The following is a 19,635-nucleotide window of genomic DNA, read 5'->3' on the forward strand; positions in this document are numbered from 1 at the left end:
AAACTGAGAGATCCATTGGAAAAACTAAAAGAAAAGGGAAAAGATAACATTTGTGAATTTTATTTCTCGTCAGCTCCATGTTTCTCACTTTCGCTGTAGACCAAAAGCACCAGGGCCTTTGGGCTACACAATCTCACATTGTTTGTTTCTGAAGGGGTCAATGGGTGAACAGAATTAGGCGTCCAGGTCAAAACGTGTCTCTTCATCCATCTCATTGGCCTCTATTGCATATTACATCAACGGTTAAAACAAATAAACAGTTCCAGCATGACAATGCACATTACTTAAATACTGAGCCCCTGAGGCCATAATACTGTTTCCAACAACCATCTATACCACTGACAGTCTCTTATAGGCATACCAGCACACATTGTACTATCTTTTTCTAAATGCATTTCATAGGTTTGTATTCCACCTGGAAACAATTGTTTCCTTCACTTTAGCAACCACTTTGGATATGTTCAACCAGATGCTTCCCTTTCATTCTGTAAAAACTTAAATGGACGTTTCTATGGCTTGAACGCAACCCAACCCAACCCCAGATGTGCCTGACCATCAGAGATGGTCTCAATTTAAACATTTGTAAAATTGCAGAATTTGTAACAACACATTGGAATTAAAATGTTAAAAAATCTGTTATTTTACATTTTGTTATACAGTAGAGAAATTCAGAGATTTGTGAATTACATTTAGGAATATCAAGTGAATCAATTTCCCTGTAAGTAATAGAAGGAGTCAAATCATTGGAATTTACCCCAAATCTGCCATCTGTACTTGTGATAGGGGGAGCAGGGACAATACCCAGTACAGTTTCTCTGTGTCTACAATCATGTCGAAACACTGACTGCATCTTTATTTCATAAAGCATCCACCTATGGGTGTCAATCATTACATTTTCTACCCCCAAAACCCAAACTCTGAAGTCATGCAGGATTGCAAGTTGGTATTGTTCCCTATTGTCATTGACAGAAACTGCTTAAAACTAGAAGCACTTCCCTTGTTCTAGCTATAAATAAACCTTGACCGCTAAGATATATACTATATTCATATATTTTATATTCAGCCGGTAACTGGCTGATATAAATCCAGTTTTTTTTATTACGATATTCATCTAAAAAATAAATAAAAGTACCTGTGCAAATATCCACAAATTGAAGTGTTCACATTTAAGACATTGGCGCCATCCAGTGGCTCATTATGGGCATGGCCCTAGGGTCCACTGGAAGGAGCTGATTCAAGTCAAAGCAAAGTGCATTGAGGTCTATATTACCTAATGCTAATATACACCACAATGTTATAGGACATAGGACTGACCCTCTTCAGGTCAATAAGTGTGTCTGTCTGTACTGTAAAGGGCAGTGAAATGTAGTGGACTAGTATTGTTCTCCTATATAGGGGATCCTGTCATGGGGCAGACAAAACAGCACAAGGAGATTCAGAAGAGATGATTCAACAACGTGTCTGTGAAGCAGATGACAGTTGTGAGTGTTTTTGAAAAAATAAAACGACAGGAGGAGGATTGCAAAAACAAACTGACATACAGACAGCAAAAACACTTGTGATGAAGATCAAACCCTACATGATCACGTTGGTCTGACTGGTTAAATCACCATGAGCAAAAAGCCAAAACTGAGACCGAGAGCGTTAACAGTAAATAACCAGGCAGACATCTTGGTCCCTGTAGCCTACATGAACATCACAGTACATCCTTCATTCTAATCAGGAGGAGGGTGAGGAAGCCGAGAGCGTTAACAGTAAATAACCAGGCAGACATCTTGGTCCCTGTAGCCTACATGAACATCACAGTACATCCTTCATTCTAATCAGGAGGAGGGTGAGGAAGCCGAGAGCGTTAACAGTAAATAACCAGGCAGACATCTTGGTGCCTGTAGCCTACATGAACATCACAGTACATCCTTCATTCTAATCAGGAGGAGGGTGAGGAAGCCGAGAGCGTTAACAGTAAATAACCAGGCAGACATCTTGGTCCCTGTAGCCTACATGAACATCACAGTACATCCTTCATTCTAATCAGGAGGAGGGTGAGGAAGCCTTTTTGAGGTTCTTATTTTCCAACATTGTACTTTTACTGTATGTAGGCTTACTGTAAGAGGGGCAACAGGGAAAACACAGCATCCCAGTCACATTGTCTTTATGTCTCTCTCTGTCTCTCTAAATGACTCCTCTGCGTGTCTATGCACTTCCCCTACAACCCACAGTAGCCGACCCCACATGAAAAAAATACATTAATATACTATGGTAAAAATACTGTAGTATTACTATATTTATATACTATAGTATTCACTGTAGCGTTTTGCAGATTTTACTATAGTATTCAACTGTAGTGTTTTTGCAGACATGACTGTTGTGTACTGTAGTATATACTGTAGTGTTTTTGCAGACATGACTGTAGTGTACTGTAGTGTTTTTGCAGACATGACTGTAGTGTACTGTAGTGTATACTGTAGTGTTTTTGCAGACATGACTGTAGTGTACTGTAGTATATATTGTAGTGTTTTTGCAGACATGACTGTAGTGTACTGTAGTATATACTGTAGTGTTTTTGCAGACATGACTGTAGTGTACTGTAGTATATACTGTAGTGTTTTTGCAGACATGACTGTAGTGTACTGTAGTATATACTGTAGTGTTTTTGCGGACATGACTGTAGTGTACTGTAGTATATACTGTAGTGTTTTTGCAGACATGATTTACAGTTTACTATAGAGTTTACTATTGTTACATATACCGGATAGGTGCAGTGAAATGTGTTGTTTTACAGCGTCAGCCATAGTAGTATGGCACCCCTTTAGCAAATTAGGGTTAAGTACCTCGCTCAAGGGCACATTGCACAGATTTTTCACTTTGTCAGCTCATGCATTCAAACCAGCAACTTTTCGATTACTGGCCCAACGCTCTAACTGCTAGGCAACTTGCCGCACTGAAGGAAACCAACAGGACAAACACTAAAAGAGCAAATTTTCCATAACCTGTAGGTAGGTAGGAATGGAGTCTGAACGGATACTTTAGAGCTTCTGCTCTTTTCTATAACCTGTAGGGAACACAATATATGGTCTATACTTGGCATGTAGGTTTCTCATTCATGGGTGGCACAAATTGGGGTACGGGGTATGGGAATGGGTGAGGTATATGCAAATTAATATTGTAGAATTACTATAGTTAGAACACTGTAGTGTTTTTTGCGGGTACTGTAGTATTTTGAGGAAATTACTGTAGTATTTACTATAGTATTCTACAGTATACTACAACATGCTATAGTACTACACATGATCAATGGATACTACAATGTGGAGTTAAGTATTCTACAAAATGCTATAGTAAGCACTACACGATCGAGGGATACTACAGTATGGAGTATAGCATTCTACAGAACACTACAATATTCTAAAGTAAGTACTACACACGATCAATGGATACTACAGTGTGGAGTATTGTATTCTACAATATACTACAAGATTATATAGTAAGAACTACACGATCGAGGGATACTACAGTGTGTAGTATAGCATTCTACAGTATACTACAAAATTATATAGTAAGTGCTACACATGATCGAGGGATACTACAGTGGAGTATAGTATTCTACACTATACTACAGTTAACTACATAATTCTATAGTAAGTACTATAGTATTATATAGTAAACTGTAGCATTTTGTCATGTGGGATAGTCATCAGCAGTAGACAAAACCAGTTTGATCTGAAGTTCACCAATGTCAAAATGCTGAAGGGTGTCAGAGTAGAGGCACCAGTGTGTGTAACAGTGGAAATGGGATTGGGTGGTTTCAGTTGCCTCAGAAAAAAACAGATTTTGATGTTCACCTTCAATGTAGTGAGATGGCTGAAGATAAATCGGCATGGCACGTAATAGAAATCAAACGAAATTGCATTGCATCGCATTGCACTGAAAGCAATATGACATTTATATATCTATATATATATCTATATATATATATATATGTATATATACATATATGTATATATGTATATATACACACATATATATATATACATATATATACATATACATATATACATATACATATACATATATACATATACGACTTACTCAAATACACAGAAATAAAATATTTCAAATACTTAAATAATCATGTACTTCAAACATTGTCTGTTACAAATTTGGTTCACTAGTATGTCTGACAGCTTTTCATTTTGGCAAAGCCATGTGGCATTCAAGGGTGCAATGTTCTGCAGTGAACCGCGGTTGGATTTTCTTCCTTTCCAGCCACCCTTTCAGCCATAATACATTGAGTTAGGCTATTTTATGCAGAGGAACTGTGTAACTCTTTCTTTACTTGAATTCAACTTTGCTGAAGAAAGGTAAAAGGGATAGATCATATCGTGAGAAGTATGGGATGAAATGCTTCAAAACAGCTTGATATGATTATTGGTAATGACCAGTTCCAACACAGACATTGATCCCAGCCAATCAGAGGGTTAAAATAGTTTCTCAGGAAAAGGAATGTGCCAATGGAATTACTTTGGAAGGGTGTGTGCAGGAAACCAAATGTACAGGTAGCTAACAGGTAGCTAAAGAGGTATGAAGGTGAAAAAATAGCACTATGAACCACAGTTTTGATCTACATAGATTACGTTTTCATATTGCCGCTGATGGAGCATGATGTGTACCAAAGTGTATACTACCTGATCTTATACATTAACAAAACAGCTTATTACGGTGTGGGTTGTACAATACTACAGAACTGAAACCTATATCTGTCCAGTTTATATTTGTCATGTGCTATAAGACTTACTGAGATAGATTCATGGTGTGTCCGAGAAAACATCCCCATCTGCTACTTTATTCTATTGATGATATTGTAAGCGGAAAATGGATGTGAAGGTCACCATTGGCTGGTTCAAAGTGTCTGTCAACTCCTCTGTCATTGCCGATAATTCAATCCCGCCCATACCATGCACACAATGAAAGACAGAGCAACTTTTCAGGCCACTTGTCAAATCATTGAGTTAACTGTCTCCCTATTTGTGCATGTTGTCCACTGGATAATCACTTTATCCATATTAATGTTCAAATGGGAGAAGAATGACTAAAAACACATACAGTGACACGCAGAAGACAATCAAAGACGGCGAGACACAAGAAATGTTTTCGAGAATGTTTTCGATAGTGTCGGTTCGGAGGTGGTGATGGTTAAAAACCACAATGATACCAATCATAAAAGTAATAGTCATTCTGGCTAGAGTTAACGATAAAAAATATGAAGCTGGATATCTCTCTGGTCCGGATCCAGTGGATGAAGTTGGGGGGAGGAGATGCTTGAGTCTGTGTGGCGTGGGGGGTTTGGGTGGTTAGGTTGAGACTGGTGTGGAGGGGGGTAGGTCTTTAGCCACGTAAGAGACAGGAGTAAATGTATTTATCTGCAGCCCCAAGTCCCTTTATCTATTTCTCTTCCCATCCTTCTCAACCCCCATTATATTCAGAGTTCGAGGTCCTTTGAGATTTGCGTGGCGATGTCCCGGAAAGCAAGCGGTGCCCCCCAGAGTCGCGTGTATCGCACCCCGTTGGAAGACTCATTGTTGGCGGCGCTGCCCCCTGTGGAGAGGTGGCACACCTCGGCCTCAAAGGCCACTTGACCACCGGCCGCCCCGTGGGTGCAGGAGAGCAGAAAGGGGCCGGCATGGTGGACCTGGCAGCCGCAACCCCGTGCCGCCTCCCGCAGAGCCAGCACCACCTCCGCCGGGTCCCGCCGCCCCCCAGGTCCCCTCAGATCCCAGCCACGTCCGACGGCCCGGGGCTCGGACGCTTTTTGATGCCCAGGTAAATGGCGACTGGAGGCCAGAAAGGGACAGAGAAGTAGGAGAAAGGACAGAGGTGTGGAAGAGTGGAGGAAAAAGGAGGAGAGAACAGCTGTTAGAGAGAAAGGGCTAGTAAATGTGGGTAAGTAGAAAAACTTGTGACGGGTTGTTGAATCTAAACTTTAATGTCCAGTTAAGGTGTGCAAGTTTACTGTCTGAAACATGAGTTCTAGATGGGTTGACGAAGGGTTGCCGGATATACTGACCTTGTGACATATACTGACCTTGTGACCGCAGATCGGCAGATTCCCTCAGGTTCATTTGTGACCCTGCGTAGAGAACAGACACACACACACACACACACAGTTAAAGGGGGAATCGGAGAGGTGATTTATGGGAGATGCAGTTCCATGTCCACCAAGTACACAGTCATCATCCATCCACAATACAGTGAAGCCATTCAAAAAGAAAGGAAAATAAATCAGAGTGAGGACAAGCAAACAACAACAGCAACAAAAACCTCCAGGTGTTCATGGGTTGCATGTTTCCTCACAATATTATTATGTAAGATCTATTGACTCCTGAGTCAATGTTTTACTCAATGTCAATGTTTTACTCAATTGTTAATTGGCGCTGATGAAGATTTCGTGGATTTAGTGGCTTGGAAATACGATGTAATTTATTTTCTTTTTTTTCTTTTCACATTTTACCCCCTTTTTCTCCCCAATTTCATGGTATCCAATTATTAGTAGTTACAACTCCCGTACGGGCTCAGGAGAGACAAAGGTCGAAAGTCATGCGTCCTCCGAGACACAACCCAACTACTTCTTCTTAACACAGTGCACATCCAACCCGGAAGCCAGCCGCACCAATGTGTAGGAGGAAACACTGTCCACCTGGCGACCTTGGTTAGCGTGCATTGCGCCCGGCCCGCCACAGGAGTCGCTGGTGCGTGATGAGACAAGGATATCGCTCCCTAACCCGGACGATGCTAGGCCAATTGTGCGTCGCCCCACAGACCTCCCAGTCGCGGCCGGCTGCAACAGAGCCTGGGTGCGAACCCAGTCTCTGGTGGCAGTGCGGTGTAGTGCGGTGGCAGTGCGGTGTAGTGCGGTGGCAGTGCGGTGCAGTGCCCTAGACCACTGCGCCACCTGGGAGGCCCTCAATGTAATTTCTAAAGGAGACAAATAATGAGTAGGAAAACCTTTTGTCATCATTGTGATGTCATCAGATTAACTTTAGATGCAGTATAACCACAGATAGAACAAGGAGCCATATGTTTCACCAGATGTATAAATCTGAATCATCCGGTTTGAAGTTCCACTCTCCACCAAATATGGTGAGGAGAGGAAGCACCAGTGGCCGGCAGTGAATGAATATGGAGCCAGATGGAACTGGTCCGACACGCTAGTTTTCTCAGCGATTAAACATTGGATCTGAATACAGTTTGCTTTTCACAAAACAATCATCTGTTACGAACAGAATTGACTAAGTCTTGTAGACTTTAACCTTTGCCAAAGTGGTAAAATTTGTTGTTGTTTAGAAGGAGGGCAATGGCGAATTGAGTTACTGCACACACGCAGTTCACAGAGTAGGCATTTCCTAACGGAAATATGCAAACACATGCTAGAACGCGCCAATAGGATCTCGCTAGTTCGTGCTTGGCTCTGCCCACCTCCTTGCTTGTTCTGCCCACTATGATTCATTTGCTCCCATTGGAAACGACAGGCTGTGGTGTATCTTGGTTTAATTATAAAAAATATTTCGTAAAACATTAGTGAGCCTCCGTTCAGATGGTGTGACACGACTGGGTGACGTAAGTGCAACCCATGAATACGGGTCAGAGTATGGAGTGACAATATTACCCCGTATCAGAGGCCCTGACTCGCACAACAGAGTCAACTAATAAGGCTGTATCAATAGAAAAATAGAAAAAACAACCCCATGCTTCTCATATTGTGTTTGTTCAGTGGCAACAGTGAATCTGTACTGATATGATTGTACTCCACGTCTTTTAGGGGGAGGTGGGAGAATCCACAGCGGCGTAAATGTTGGTGCATTCTGTGACACCAACTGTACGTCACTATCAATTCCACCACACAACAACAATCCAGGAATCAACTGTCATTGAAAATAAAACAAGGTAGATGGAGTCACAGGAAGACCTTATGCACTAGGATGGTGCCCCTGGAACAAATCATTATTTTAACGCAAGCCCTTACGTATAATAAAAGGATGAATAACACTTTCATAACATATATCATAGGTGTCAGTTTATGACAACTAAGACCATGTTTACTGTTTATCAGCCAATTGTCTAGCAAAACTGCCATAGCTAATTCATTGTTTGTGTCACGTTAAGTCATTGTTATGACAGTGTTATGTAGCCCTTATGATGCAGGTTTCAAGTAAAGTGTAATCCCCCGGGCATGCCAAAGGAATGAACCAAAAAGCAGTGTGAGAGAGCTATAGAATAAAGACAAGTAGGTAGACACACAGTCATGCAGATAGACAGACAAACAGGCATGCATACAGACAGACAGAGACAGACAGACAGACAGGCCTACAGACAGACAGGTAAGGCAGACAGACAGGTAAGACAGACAGGCATACAGACAGGTAAGGCGTAGAGACAGACAGGCCTACAGACAGACATGCAGACAGACAGGTAAGGCATACATACAGACGGACATACAGACAGGCATACAGACAGGCATACCGATAGGCATACAGACAGGCATACAGACAGACAGACAGGCATACAGACAGGCATAACGATAGGCATACAGACAGACAGACAGGCATACAGACAGGCATACAGACAGACAGACAGGCATACAGACAGGCATACAGACAGACAGACATAACGATAGGCATACAGACAGACAGACAGACAGGCATACAGACAGGCATACAGACGGGTATACAGACAGGTATACAGACAGGCATATAGACAGGCATATAGACAGACAGACAGACCGACAGACAGACCGACAGACAGGCATACAGACAGGTAAGTACTAGGCACATGGGAAGTTAGAGAAAGGAAGTCATACAGACAGACAGGTCAGTAAGTCATAGACAGACAGACAGGTATGTTCAGACAGAAACAAAGGTATGTAACAGAAAGGTAAACAGATACGTACAGTACCAGTCAAAAGTTTGGACACATTTGACTATTTTCTACATTGTAGAATAATAGTGAAGACATCAAAACTATGAAATAACACAAATGGATTAATGTAGTAACCAAAGAAGTCTAAACCAAATCAAAATATATGAGATTTGAGATTCTTCAAAGTAGCCACGCTTTGCCTGATGACAGCTTTGCACACTCTTGGCATTCTCTCAACCAGCTTCATGAGGTAATCACCTGGAATACATTTCAATTAACAGGTGTGCCTTGTTAAAAGTTAACAAGGTAGGGGTGGTATAGGTAGGCGTGTTGTGACAAGGTAGGGGTGGTATACAGAAGATAGCCCTATTTGGTAATGCAAGAACAGCTCAAATAAACAAAGACAAACGACAGTCTTTGAAAGTTTCTTCAAGTGCAGTCGCAAAAGCGCTATCATGAGGATTACCACAGGAAAAGATGACCCAGAGTTACGTCTGCTGCAGAGGATAAGTTCATTAGAGTTAACTGCACCTCAGATTGCAGCCCAAATGAATGCTCCACAGAGTTCAAGTAACAGACACATCTCAACATCAACTGTTCAGAGGAGACTGTGTGAATCAGGTCATCATGGTCGAATTGCTGCAAAGAAACTATTACTAAAGGACACCATAAGAAGAAGAGAGTGTGCAAAGCTGTCATCAAGGCAAAGGGTGGCTACTTTGAGGAATCTAACATATTTTGATTTGTTTATACTTTTTTGGTTACAACATGATTCAATATGTGTTATTACATAGTTTTGAGTAGGTGTGTCCAAACTTTTGACTGGTACTGTAAGTAAACAGGAATGCAGTCACACACACACACACACACACACACACACACACACACACACACACACACACACACACACACACACACACACACACACACACACACACACACACACACACACCCCGTTAGTATGTCCAGAAGGCAGGCAGGCAGGCAGGCAAGCAGGCCGACAGAGAGAAGCTAGAGACATGGGAACTTACTAACTGTTTTTGATCCCTGGGGAAGGGTACAACCCGAGACTGATTTGTTTGAGCCCTGGCGCTTAGAGGGTTCTAGATTGACCCTGATATAAGGAGAGGAAGAGCAACAGAGAGAGATAGAAAAAGCAATAGGAGAGGAAGGGGAGAAAGAGAAAATAATTGAATCATGGCCAAAGGAATGGTGGATAACAGCGCAGCTGTAGCTGATTGGCATGGAGGAAGCATATGTTTCATTACATTACACATATGTGATTATACTGTATACTATAGCTGATTCCAGGGATAGCTGGGTAAGCTCCGTTTCCAATGTCAGGGCCAAGGGCTGTGGTCTGTAACTTTGTGTAACAAATTCAGTTAGTGTGCCTACCTCCCCCGTTTCCCCTTCTAAACACAACCCTGGTCCACAACTACCTGCTTGTGAGTTAGGCAGGTGTTACGGAGGTGACTACTATTATTCACTAAGGTGATTGTCCCCTGCATTTGGAGGCAAGCGTTACTGAGGTGAGTGTTGCGGAGGTAAACGATTACCTGTGCATGAGTATGGGGGCAGGCGTTACGGAGGTGACTACTACTATTCATTAAGGTGATTGTCCCCTGCATTTGGAGGCAAGCGTTACTGAGGTGAGTGTTGCGGAGGTAAACGATTACCTGCGCATGAGTATGGGGGCAGGTGTTATGGAGGTGACTACTACAATTCATTAAGGTGATTGTCCCCTGCATTTGGAGGCGAGTGTTATGGAGGTGACTGTTACGGAGGTGACTGTCACAGAGGTGACCGTTATAGAGGTGACCGTTACAGAGGTGACCGCTTACCTGCGTGTGAGTTTGGAGGTGAGCTTGGTGAAGAGGTTGGAGGTGGCACGGCTGCGGGCGTGCGGCAGGGGACTTGCATCATGGTGGGACAGAGTGGGGGAGGTGGGCGGGGCCGAGTAGACGGGCGGGCCCCGGTCTCTCAGCTGGCCCCCGTGGAAGGTGCTTCGAATGGTGGAGCCCCGTGTCAGACGGCAGCGCTCGCTAGAGGAGGAGGAGGCCCCGGCCCCAGAGATGCTCAGGGTGGAGGGGGATGTGGGGGGCAGGCGGTGGGACAGGGAGCTGGAGCAGAGAGACAATTAGAATTAGACAAATGTTACTGTCCACACTAAGTGGAAACTTGTTTTCGGCTTCACAATAACATGGTTGACAAAAAACAACACTAGAAACGGGGTGCCAGGTAGCCTAGCAGTTTGAGAGGTGATCCAGCAGCCAGAGGGTTGCCAGTTCAAATCCCGGGTCCAACAGGAAAAATCTGTCGGAAGTGACCTGGCAGGAAATGGGAAGTGATCTGGCAACCAACTGGAGAATTGCTGGTATCAAATCCTAGATGCCATTGCCTGCCGTTGTCCCCTTCAGCAAGGCACTCAACCCCCCACAACAACAGCTCCCCAGGCACTCAGTCTGGCAGCCCCCTGCACATCTCTAAAAGCCTGTATGTGTGTGTGTCTTTCGTATGAGTTGGGTTAAAGGAGAAGTTTTGCTTTTAACAATCAAATCTCAATTTTTTATGTAAATGAAATGTTATAGATGGGTCCAGACACCTGTTCTGTGATTTCACTTGTTTTTGAGAAACTTACCCCAAACAGAAAATCTCCCACTGGGCACAGATGTAGACTCAACCTCTATTCTACGTTGGTTCAACATAATTTCATTGAAATTTAACCCGTGTGTGCCCAGTGGACTCTTCGTCATTGTCACGTCCTGACCATAGAGAGCCTTGTTATTCTCTATTTTGGTTAGGTCAGGGTGTGACTAGGGTGGGTAATCTAGGTTGTTTATTTCTATGTTGGCCTGGTATGGTTCCCAATCAGAGGCAGCTATTTTTCGTTGTCTTTAGGCAGCCATTTCCCCACTGTGTTTTGTGGGATCTTGTTTATGTGTAGTTGCCTATGAGCACTTCATTTACTTCACGTTGCGTTTGTTCGTTCTTTATTGTATTTGTGAGTTTCATTCAATAAACATGTGGAACCCATATCACGCTGCGCTTTGGTCCGAATGTTATTACGACAATCGTGACAGTCATCCTCCTTGTGTAGTATGGGGCCCTTAAAAAACATGATCAAAGGATCCAAAACACCCAAATAGTTATTTTTAGATACAGAAAAGCTCTCAGTATATCAATGCAGTTCTTTAGATGTTGTACTCATGAAATTGTGTCATTCCGAACTTATCCGCAACATATTCCCTTTTGTGCGACTCAAGCCATTTCCGCTATCCAGCTGTTCTATTCTCCATGTAGCCCGCTGCTAAAGGTAAACTCCAAAATAAAGGAAACCCCAACATAAAGTGTCTAAATAATGTGCCTTGGCATAGATTCTACAAGTGTCTGGAATTGCCTGTGTGGAAGGGAGGTTGAAGAAGACAAAGGTTAAGACAACGAGATTCTAATATCCCATTACTCTTTGCAACAAATGGTACCAGCTATGCTAGTTAGCAACAGCGCTGGTAGTTACAACGGTGCTGGTCCCACATTTGTGAAGACATTGTATACCACATTTACTCAAGTGTTTCCTTTATTTTAGCAGTTACCTGTAGAATGGATGTAAAGGTTTTGCTCGAGTCGCAACAAAATGGAATATAATGTTGCGGATAAAATTAAGAATTACACAATTTCATGTGTACAACAAAAAAGACCTGCTTCCCTATTCTGAGAGCTTAGAAGTTTCTAAAAATAAGTATTGGGGTGTTTTTGGAGCCTTTGTTAATGTTTTTTCGGGGCTCCCATACTACACAATGAGAATGAGGAAACGCCCACACACTAGGATGAGGAAGTGATTTGCTGTTTGGGGAAAATGTTTTAAAAAAACAAGTGAAATCACAAAAGGTGTCTGGACACTTCTATAACATACAATTTACGGTACCAGTCAAAAGTTTGGACACACTTACTCATTCAAGGGTCTATCTTTATATTTTACTATTTTCTACATTGTAGAATAATAGTGAAGACATCTAAACTATGGAATAACACATATGGAATCATGTAGTAACAAAAAAAAGTGTTAAACAAATATATTTTAATTTTGAGATTCTTCAAAAGCCTTGACAGCTTAGCATACTTTTGGCATTCTCTCAACCAGCTTCATGAGGTAGTCACCTGGGAAGCATTGCAATTAACAGGTGTGCCTGGCTAAAAGTATATTTGTGAAATTGATTTCCTTCTTAATGCGTTTGAGCCAGTCAGTTGTGTTGTGACAAGGTAGGGGTGGTATACAGAAGATAGCCCTATTTGGTAAAAGACCAAGTCCATATTTTGGCAAGAACAGCTAAAATAAGCTAAGAAAAACGACAGCCCATCGTTACTTTAAGTCATGAAGGTCAGTCAATGCGGAAAATTTCAAGAACTTTGAAAGTTACTTCAAATGCAGTCGTAAAAACCATCAAGCATTATGATGAAACTGTCTCTTATGAGAACCGCCACAGGAAAGGAAGACCCAGAGTTACCTCTGCTGCAGAGGATACGTTCATTAGAGTTACCAGCCTCAGAAATTACAGCCCAAATAAAAGCTTCACAGAGTTCAAGTAATAGACACATCTCAACATCAACTGTTCAGAAGAGACTGCGTGAATCAGGCCTTCATGGTCAATTTGCTGTAAAGAAACCACTACTAAAGGACACAAACAAGAAGAAGAGACTTGCTTGGGCCAAGAAACATGAGCAATGGACATTTGACCGGTGGAAATATGTTCTTTGGTCTAATTAGTCCAAAACTGAGATTTTTGGATCCAACTACTGTGTCTTTATGAGACGCAGAGTAGGTGAACAGATGATCGCCTCATGTGTAGTTCCCACCGTGAAGCATGGAGGAGGTGGTGTGATGGTGCTTTGCTGGTGACACTGTCTGTGATTTATTTAGAATTCAAGGTACACTTAACCAGCATGGCTATCACAGCATTCCCATATGGTTTGTGCTTAGTGGGACTATCATTTCTTTTTGGTACAAATCATTCCTTAAGTTCTAGACCTCTGAATCTGGTAATTAATGGTAATGAATGGTGTGGCTGTTGAACAAGTTGAGGAGACTAAATTACTTGCCGTTACTTTAGATTGTAATCTGTCATGGTCAAAATATATAGATTCAATGGTTGTAAAGATGGGGAGGGGTCTGTCTGTAATAAAGAGATGCTCTGCTTTTTTGACACCACACTCCAAAAAGCAAGTTCTGCAGGCTCTAGTTTTGTCTAATCTTGATTATTGTTCAGTCGTGTGGTCCAGTGTGGTAAGGAAAGACCTCGCATTTTTCCAAGATGGCATAGCAGTTCAGACGTCTTTTGTCCTCGTCTTGTCGTGTCCCGTATATATATATATTTACAACTTTTTTTCACATACATTTTATTTTTATTTTCCATCAACTCATCTTTATATTTATAAAAAAGTATTATTTACCTCAAATCTGTAATCCTCCAAGAAGCTAGCCAGAAACTCCAAGAAGCTAACCAGAAACTAGCCAGAACCTTGCCAGGAGCTAGCCAGAAGCTAGCCCAGAAGCTAATCCAGAAGCTAATCAGAAGCTAGTTCAGAAGCTAGTTAGCTTCTTTACTGGCAAATCGTTAGTATTCAGCTAACCACGGTTTGTGGTCATCAGCTATCCTTTAGCTCGAAAATCTATCGCCAGTTTTGTACGGCGCAGCGCAGCGCGGCTCGGAACGGAACATACCGGACCAATTTTTCTCTCCATGTCCCTGGATTTCAACTGCTCTCTGGACATTCATACCTGGATCTCACAGCTAGCTAGCTGCTATCCGTGTGACTATTGGCTTTCGTCGATTCCGGAGCAAACATCAATTATTCCGGAGCTAGCCAGCTCCGTCAATCACTCCTGAGTTCCATCAATCACTCCTGGGCTGCAGTCGTCACCTATCCGGACCACAACTGGACTGCCGACATTATCTACCCCAAGGAGTTATCCGGCTGGCTCCTCCGTCGCGACGTTACCTGAATGCCCATCTGCGGCCTGCTAACCATTAGCTGTCTTACCGGCTGCTATCTGAATAGACAATCGGACAATTTATATATTTTTATTATTATTATGTTTTCTTCTTGGGCCTCTATAACTATATCTATTGTGTTTATTTTTGTTGAACCCCACTAATCTACTGACGGAAGAGGTGGCTAATAACAGACCTCCATCCTATGCTAGCTTGCTACCGATGGCCTGGCTAGCTGTCTAAATCGCCGTGACCCCCAACCAACCTCTCCACTCACTGGACCCTTTTGATCACTCGACTAAGTATGCCTCTCCTTAATGTCAATATGTCTTGTCCATTGCTGTTCTGGTTAGTGTTTATTGGCTTATTTCACTGTAGAGCCTCTAGTCCTGCTCACTATACCTTATCCAACCTATTAGTTCCACCACCCACACATGCAATGACATCTCCTGGTTTCAATGATGTTTCTAGAGACAATATCTCTCTCTTCATCACTCAATACCTAGGTTTACCTCCACTGTATTCACATCCTACCATACCTTTGTCTGTACATTATACCTTGATGCTATTTTATCGCCCCCAGAAACCTCCTTTTACTCTCTGTTCCAGACGTTCTAGACGACCAATTCTTATTGCTTTTAGCCGCACCCTTATTCTACTCCTCCTATGTTCCTCTGGCGATGTAGAGGTGAATCCAGGCCCTGCAGTGCCTAGCTCCAATCCTATTCCCCAGGCGCTCTCTTTTGACGACTTCTGTAACCGTAATAGCCTTGGTTTCATGCATGTTAACATTAGAAGCCTCCTCCCTAAGTTTGTTCTATTCACTTCTTTAGCACACTCTGCCAACCCGGATGTTCTAGCTGTGTCTGAATCCTGGCTTAGGAAGACCACCAAAAATTCTGAAATTTTAATTCCAAACTACAACATTTTCAGACAAGATAGAACTGCCAAAGGGGGCGGTGTTGCAATCTACTGCAAAGATAGCCTGCAGAGTTCTGTCCTACTATCCAGGTCTGTACCCAAACAATTTGAACTTCTACTTTTAAAAATCCACCTCTCTAAAAACAAGTCTCTCCCCGTTGCCGCCTGCTATAGACCACCCTCTGCCCCCAGCTGTGCTCTGGACACCATATGTTAACTGATTGCACCCCATCTATCTTCAGAGCTCGTGCTGCTAGGCGACCTAAACAGGAACATGCTTAACACCCCAGCCATCCTACAATCTAAACTTGATGCCCTCAATCTCACACAAATTATCAATGAACCTACCAGGTACCTCCCCAAAGCCTTAAACACGGGCACCCTCATAGATATCATCCTAACCAACTTCCCCTCTAAATACAGCTCTGCTGTCTTCAACCAAGATCTTAGCGATCACTGCCTCATTGCCTGCATCCGTAATGGGTCAGCGGTCAAACGACCTCCACTCCTCACTGTAAAACGCTCCCTGAAACACTTCAGCGAGCAGGCCTTTCTAATCGACCTGGCCGGGGTATCCTGGAAGGATATTGATCTCATCCCGTCAGTAGAGGATGCCTGGATATTTTTTTTAAATGCCTTCCTAACCATCTTAAATAAACATGCCCCATTCAAGAAATTTAGAACCAGGAACAGATATAGCCCTTGGTTCTCCCCTGACCTGACTGCCCTTAACCAACACAAAAACATCCTATGGCGTTCTGCATTAGCATCGAACAGCCCCCGTGATATAAAGCTGTTCAGGGAAGCTAGAAACCATTATACACAGGCAGTTAGAAAAGCCAAGGCTAGCTTTTTCAAGCAGAAATTTGCTTCCTGCAACACTAACTCAAAAAAGTTCTGGGACACTGTAAAGTCCATGGAGAATAAGAACACCTCCTCCCAGCTGCCCACTGCACTGAAGATAGGAAACACTGTCACCACTGATAAATCCACCATAATTGAGAATTTCAATAAGCATTTTTCTACGACTGGCCATGCTTTCCACCTTGCTACTCCTACCCTGGTCAACAGCACTGCACCCCCAACAGCAACTCGCCCAAGCCTTCCCCATTTCTCCTTCTCCCAAATCCGTTCAGCTGATGTTCTGATAGAGCTGCAAAATCTGGACCCCTACAAATCAGCCGGGCTAGACGATCTGGACCCTTTCTGTCTAAAATTATCTGCCGAAATTGTTGCCACCCCTATTACTAGCCTGTTCAACCTCTCTTTCGTGTCGTCTGAGATTCCCAAAGATTGGAAAGCAGCTGCGGTCATCCCCCTCTTTTAAGGGGGGGACAATCTTGACCCAAACTGCTACAGACCTATATCTATCCTACCATGCCTTTCTAAGGTCTTCGAAAGCCAAGTCAACAAAAAGATTACCGACCATTTCGAATCTCACCATACCTTCTCTGCTATGCAATCTGGTTTCAGAGCTGGTCATGGGTGCACCTCAGCCACGCTCAAGGTCCTAAACGATATCTTAACCGACATCGATAAGAAACATTACTGTGCAGCCGTATTCATTGATCTGGCCAAGGCTTTCGACTCTGTCAATCACCACATCCTCATCGGCAGACTCGACAGCCTTGGTTTCTCAAATGATTGCCTCGCCTGGTTCACCAACTACTTCTCTGATAGAGTTCAGTGTGTCAAATCGGAGGGTCTGCTGTCCGGACCTCTGGCAGTCTCTATGGGGGTGCCACAGGGTTCAATTCTTGGACCGACTCTCTTCTCTGTATACATCAATGAGGTCGCTCTTGCTGCTGGTGAGTCTCTGATCCACCTCTACGCAGACGACACCATTCTGTATACTTCTGGCCCTTCTTTGGACACTGTGTTAACAACCCTCCAGGCAAGCTTCAATGCCATACAACTCTCCTTCCGTGGCCTCCAATTGCTCTTAAATACAAGTAAAACTAAATGCATGCTCTTCAACCGATCGCTACCTGCACCTACCCGCCTGTCCAACATCACTACTCTGGACGGCTCTGACTTAGAATGCGTGGACTACAAATACTTAGGTGTCTGGTTAGACTGTAAACTTGCCTTCCAGACCCATATCAAACATCTCCAATCCAAAGTTCAATCTAGAATTGGCTTCCTATTTCGCAACAAAACATCCTTCACTCATGCTGCCAAACATACCCTTGTAAAACTGACCATCCTACCAATCCTCGACTTTGGCGATGTCATTTACAAAATAGCCTCCAATACCCTACTCAACAAATTGAATGCAGTCTATCACAGTGCAATCTGTTTTGTCACCAATGCCCCATATACTACCCACCATTGCGACCTGTACGCTCTCGTTGGCTGGCCCACGCTTCATACTCGTCGCCAAACCCACTGGCTCCATGTCATCTACAAGACCCTGCTAGGTAAAGTCCCCCCTTATCTCAGCTCGCTGGTCACCATAGCATCTCCCACCTGTAGCACACGCTCCAGCAGGTATAGCTCTCTAGTCACCCCCAAAACCAATTCTTTCTTTGGCCGCCTCTCCTTCCAGTTCTCTGCTGCCAATGACTGGAACGAACTACAAAAATCTCTGAAACTGGAAACACTTATCTCCCTCACTAGCTTTAAGCACCAACTGTCAGAGCAGCTCACAGATTACTGCACCTGTACATAGCCCACCTATAATTTAGCCCAAACAACTACCTCTTTCCCAACTGTATTTAATTGATTTATTTTGCTCCTTTGCACCCCATTATTTTTATTTCTACTTTGCACATTCTTCCATTGCAAAACTACCATTCCAGTGTTTTACTTGCTATATTGTATTTACTTTGCCACCATGGCCTTTTTTGCCTTTACCTCCCTTCTCACCTCATTTGCTCACATTGTATATAGACTTGTTTATACTGTATTATTGACTGTATGTTTGTTTTACTCCATGTGTAACTCTGTGTCGTTGTATCTGTCAAACTGCTTTGCTTTATCTTGGCCAGGTCGCAATTGTAAATGAGAACTTGTTCTCAACTTGCCTACCTGGTTAAATAAAGGTGAAATAAAAAATACAATAAAAAACAGCTGGCCCAAAATAGAGCGGCACGTTTTGTTCTTAATTGTAATCAGAGGGCTGATACAAATACTATGCATGCCAGTCTCTCTTGGCTAAGAGTTGAGGAGAGACTAACTGCATCACTTCTTTTTATAAGAAACATTAATGTGTTGAAAATCCCAAATTGTTTGCATAGTCAACATACACACAGCTCTGACACTCACACTTATCCCACCAGATATGCCACCAGGGTTCTTTTCACAGTCCCCAAATCCAGAACAAATTCAAGAAAGCATATAGTATTATATAGAGTCCTAGTTGCATGGAACTTCCTTCCATTTCATATTGCTCAAATAAACAGCAAACCTGGTTTCAAAAAACAGAAAGCAACACCTCGCGGCGCAACGCCTCACCCCTATTTGACCTAGATAGTTTGTGTGGATGCATTGATATGAAGGCTACGTGTGCCTTTTTAAAACATTTATGTAGTTCCGTCTTTGAGCTGTTCTTGTCTGTTGATGATCTGTATTATGTAATTCTTTATTATGTTTCATGTTTTGTGTGGACCCCAAGAAGAGAAGCTGCTGCTTTTGCAACAGCTAATGGGGATCCTATTAAAATACCAAATACCAAACAGGACAATGAATCAACACACCTCCAGGCTGTGTAAGGGCTATTTGACCAAGGAGTGTGATGGAGTGCTGCATCAGATGACATGGCCTCCACAATCACCTGACCTCAAACAACTTGAAATTGTTTGGGATGAGT

At 42.9% G+C, this 19,635-nt stretch overlaps 1 protein-coding gene across 2 annotated transcripts in view; it reads right to left on the bottom strand.

Moving 5' to 3' along the window:
* Window positions 1–1,036: 1,036 nt before the first annotated feature.
* Window positions 1,037–19,635, bottom strand: part of LOC115136047 (MAP/microtubule affinity-regulating kinase 4-like) — a 60,092-nt gene continuing 41,493 nt past the window's right edge. The window contains exons 15-17 of one of the 2 annotated variants that reach the window (XM_029671402.2): window positions 10,758–11,036; window positions 6,083–6,127; window positions 1,037–5,831 (exon numbers count right to left, since the gene is read on the bottom strand). In XM_029671402.2, coding sequence (XP_029527262.1) covers window positions 5,480–5,831; window positions 6,083–6,127; window positions 10,758–11,036 — 676 coding nt within the window. In that variant the 3' untranslated portion in view covers window positions 1,037–5,479. Of the gene's footprint in view, window positions 5,832–6,064; window positions 6,128–10,757; window positions 11,037–19,635 lie in introns of both variants that reach the window. The other variant, XM_029671400.2, reaches the window with a different exon arrangement.

This window comes from Oncorhynchus nerka, linkage group LG10, assembly GCF_034236695.1.
Source record: "Oncorhynchus nerka isolate Pitt River linkage group LG10, Oner_Uvic_2.0, whole genome shotgun sequence".
In the NCBI taxonomy this organism is placed as follows: Eukaryota; Metazoa; Chordata; class Actinopteri; order Salmoniformes; family Salmonidae; genus Oncorhynchus; species Oncorhynchus nerka.